The 5000-nt window shown below is 27.1% G+C and overlaps 1 protein-coding gene across 1 annotated transcript in view; it reads left to right on the top strand.

Moving 5' to 3' along the window:
- Positions 1-3892, top strand: part of Lamtor4 (Late endosomal/lysosomal adaptor, MAPK and MTOR activator 4) — a 4378-nt gene extending 486 nt beyond the window's left edge. Inside the window, exons 2-4 of the mRNA XM_043002316.2 lie at positions 2341-2419; positions 2825-2942; positions 3754-3892. Coding sequence (XP_042858250.1) covers positions 2348-2419; positions 2825-2942; positions 3754-3851 — 288 coding nt within the window. The 5' untranslated portion in view covers positions 2341-2347 and the 3' untranslated portion in view covers positions 3852-3892. The remainder of the gene's footprint in view (positions 1-2340; positions 2420-2824; positions 2943-3753) is intronic.
- The last annotated feature ends 1108 nt before the right edge of the window (positions 3893-5000 follow it).

Genomic DNA, 5000 nt, shown 5'->3' with positions numbered 1-5000 from the left:
GTTATTCCGTGACGAAATAGTGTTTAAATTCGTACCTTTTTTTGGTTATGAGTCATTAAGGAGGTTGGCAAGTTCTGTCTTGCCTAATAAATGAGTGGAATGTTGTTGACTTTACCAGAGTGCTGAGAGTCGTAGATGCTTTACTAGTTGTCTTGGGATTTATGGCAAACACATGGGTAGCTGCTCAATATTTACCTAATTCATCCTGTTAATGAATAGGATTTATGCATGTTGGTAGTATAGCGGGAAGCATTAATGTTTATTATGTTTTATTTTGAGAAAAAGAGAAGGGGCTTGTATATGACATGCAAATTGCCACCAAGCTGCGTGTGGACGCTCAGTGCCACCTTTTCTTATCTTCTTATGTTGACATAAACCTTCAATTTCTTGTATAACTTCCCCTTAGTTAACTAGCAACAGTATGAACATTTCATTGCATATTAGTATTGCTCATAAAATGGTGATGCTGCCAATTATTTTATTATTTTAAGTTTTTGCTACATATAAGAAAATAAAGAAAAATAAGAAAAAAGAAAAACAGCAAAATAGCAATTTTAATCTGGTTTGTGTGGCCCATCAACCGTTAAAAATAAAAGTATGTATTGAAAATAGGAACAGGTCTCATTTATCTTATTACTTACCAGTAATATCATGAGTTGTATTTGATCATTTTAATGATTCAGTAGTACTATGGTTTGGATTCATATAAAAAGAATGCCATAGTAAATTTGTCTATTATAAGTTTATCAATTTTAGGAAAATAATTGAAAAAGAAAAATATCTTTTATTTTTATAGAACAGTACTTATTTTTCAAGATTCCTAATGACTTCAAGGTCTTATCAAGACTCAAGCACTTCCATGGAATTCTTCTTTTGAACCCTGATGATGTAGGATGTTGGGTTTTGCTTCTGTCAAATGTATGAAGACGTCAGAGAAGGTAATACGCACCAAACTGCGACTGAAATTGCATTCCATCAAATACCTTGATAGTTTGTTACAGCTGACTCATTATTATCGTTTGCATGAAATACCATCCATCAAATACCTTGATAGTTTGTTACTTATGACTCATTATTATCGTTTGATCCGGGACAAATCATGGTTGGATGTGCTGTTTTATGGGAAGTGTTGGAATTACTTATTTTTTTTATTTTTTTTTTTTTTACAGCACGTATAGGTCAGTGGTTGTATTATCTGTACAGAATTTTTAGATATTATTATTATTGTTTTTTATGTGTATGACAGAATTCACATAATGCAAAGTAGTTGACTTGATTTCTGTGCTGTTAAAAAGAATGTTTTTAAATTGTGTTTTTAGATGAAATAGAGGGGAACACGCATTCGAAAGTTGTATCAAACCTAGATCCTGGAAACCATTGTTAACCCTCTCTGGACGGGTGATACAGTACTGTACCGCTCATTCAAAAGCCCAGTGGCCGGGCGGCACAGTATTGTGCCAGCCATTTAATTGATTTAGGCCTAAGAATTCGAAAGCCCCGGCATTGTGACATTCAAGGCTAGAATGCCCCCGTCATGAGTGGGTTAAATGTGGATCACATATTTTTTTTTTACTTTTAAATTTGGCTGCAAACAACCCTTAGATATGCATACCTTTACACACACACACACACACGCAAACGGGGGGGGCGGGGTGGGGGGGGGAGGAGGGCTTAATTATGATAGAGAAGGGGGGGGGGGGGGGGGGGGGACATGCACAAAATACACACACGCACAAAATACAAACACGCACACACACTAACACACACACGTACAAAATACACACACACACACACACACACACACACACACACACACACACACACACACACACACACACACACACACACACACACACACACACACACACACACACACACATACACACACAATTAATATGAAACAATTGATATGGCATGATTTCTATTAATCGTCCATCGGAATTAATCCGAGAGCAATTTGATTGAAGCGAAATGATTCTACAAAGCAAGAGATACATCTGACTAGTAACACAGTGGTTTATTAGAAGTATATATGAATCATGGATTTAATCTGAACACATCACGGACATTCTGTACTTTGTGAAATTATCCATTCTCGTTTAAATCGCTCCTACAGATTGCTTTGTCGTGATTGGCTTGCTTTTAAGTCGTGTTTGTGTTTGTGTTTTTATATTATCCGAACTTTTTATTCTTTCAAGTATAAGTGTTTTGATTATTATTGTGTTATTATTATTATTATTATTGTTAATATTATCATTATCATCACCATCACCATCACCATCACCATCATCATCATCATAATTTTATTCTGATGATCACCACATGACCCCTGTTCCGCAGTGAAACCATGCACGGCATTGGACGCATTCCTGATGAGGTGGGACATCTGATCCTGAGTGAGGACGGAGCCATTATTACGGTATCTATTTATTATTATTTATGATGTTTGTATTCCTGTCTGAGGGCTTTTTTCCCCCCACTCTTGCTGTCTTTTGTTCAGGTATTCTTTTCTTTTTCTTTCTTTCACTATTTCTCTTTCTCTCTGGCTCTGTCTCCGTCTCCGTCTCCGTCTCCGTCTCCATCTCTGTCTCTTTCTCTGTCTCTTTCTCTGACTCTGTCTCTGTCTCTGTCTTTGTCTCTCTTTCTCTCTTTCTCTCTTTCTCTCTTTCTCTCTCTCCCTGTCTATTCTACAGAAGGGGGTTTTGAGGTAGTGTGACTTTATCAGATTTAGATCTATATGATAAAAAAAAAGAAATTATTCATGTATTATACTTATTTACCCTATTATACCCTCAGTATCTCATCCCCCATCCCCCACCCACAGTCCGGAGGTGACCTGGAAAATGCAGAACAGTTCGCCAGCTCAGTCATGTCCCTCCTGACATGCACGTCTCGACACCACCTGATGCAGAGCGACGGCGGAGGATTCAAGAAGATCTCAGGTATTTTTTAAATAGAGTGGATGAGTACGATTTGGACGATGATTTGGACGTTTCGAGCGTGTTGGTAGATTCATGTTTTTTCCGAGTATGGACGCTGAAAGATGATGTGAATACATTGTGATGAGTTCTGGTTTATTGATGTTATTCTTATTTGTATTGTTATTTTTATTGTTGTTGTTATTGTTGTTATTGTTATTGTTATTATTATTGTTATTATTATTGTTATTATTATTATTATTATTATTATTATTATTATTATTATTATTATTATTATTATCATCATCATTATTATCATTAATATTTTTAATATTACTATTGTTCTTATTATTGTTCTTCTGCTTCTTCTTCTTCTTCTTCTTCTTTTTATTATTATTATTATTATTATTATTATTATTATTATTATTATTATTATTATTATTATTATTATTATTATTATTATTATTATTATTATTGGTATTAGTATCATTATTATTATTATTATTATTATTATTATTATTATTATTATTATTATAATTATTATTATCATCATTATTATTGGTATTAGTATCATCATCATCATCATCATCATCATCATCATCATCATCATCATCATCATCATCATCATCATCATCATCATCATCATCATCATCATCATCATCATCATCATCATCATCATCATCATTATTTTTTATTACAATCATTATTATTATTATTATTATTAACAATATTATTAATATTATTATTATCATTATTATAAACATATTTGATATAAACACACATCCACACACATGCATTAACAATTAACTAATTTCTTTCTCTTTTTCCCTTCCAGTTACATACACAGACCACAGCTATGTCATCTGCCTGTCTAACAAGAACATTCATGTTGTGAAGAGAAGATTTGCTACACACGAGCCTGTTAATGTGTAATGGAGTGATGTTTTAATATATATATAAATATATATTAATATATATATATATTTTATATCTATAATATATTAATATATAATATATATTATATTATATGTATATCATATATAAATATATATATATTATATATATATATATATATATAAAATCCTTTTCTTCATATATATTAATATATTATATATATATATATATATATATAGTATATATATAAACTTTATATATATATATATATAATTATAAATATCTATTTATATATATATATATAATATTCTTATATTTTATTATATATTATTATATATAAATATATTATATTATATATATATAAATATATATATTTATATTTATATATATGAATATGATATATATATATATATATATATTATATAATAGAATATATATTATTATATATATATAATATATATGTATATATATATATATATTATATAATATAATAATGGTATATATATATATATATATATATATAAAATTTTATATATATATATAATATATAATATATATAAAATATATATACATATATATGTATATATATATATATTTATTAAATATATATATATATATATATATATATATATATATATTTATATATATACATATATATGTATAAATGTATATATTATATATATAAAAATAGTATATATATTATATTTTATATATATATAGATATATATATATATGAATATATATATAATATATAGATATATATTAACATATATATTATATTGTATGTATATATATATAATATATAAATATATTATATATTGATATATTATATTCATATATATACATATATATAAATTATAAATATTATATATATATTTATATAATTATAATAATATTATTATATTATATATATTCATATATATATATATTTATATATAATATAATATATATCTAAATATATATATATTATGAATATATATATATAATAACACATGACTATTTATATATATATATATATATATATATATATAACTATATCTATATATATAATATTTACATATATACTATATATATATATATATATATATATGATATTATATATACATTATAGAATATATATATAATTATATATCCACCACATATTTATATAATATATATATACATATATAATATATTTGTATATATATA

This window comes from Penaeus japonicus, unplaced genomic scaffold, assembly GCF_977035675.1.
Source record: "Penaeus japonicus unplaced genomic scaffold, GWHDUDI00000001_assembly GWHDUDI00000039, whole genome shotgun sequence".
NCBI classification, from domain to species: domain Eukaryota; kingdom Metazoa; phylum Arthropoda; class Malacostraca; order Decapoda; family Penaeidae; genus Penaeus; species Penaeus japonicus.
This window is presented reverse-complemented; position numbering and strand designations above follow the sequence as displayed.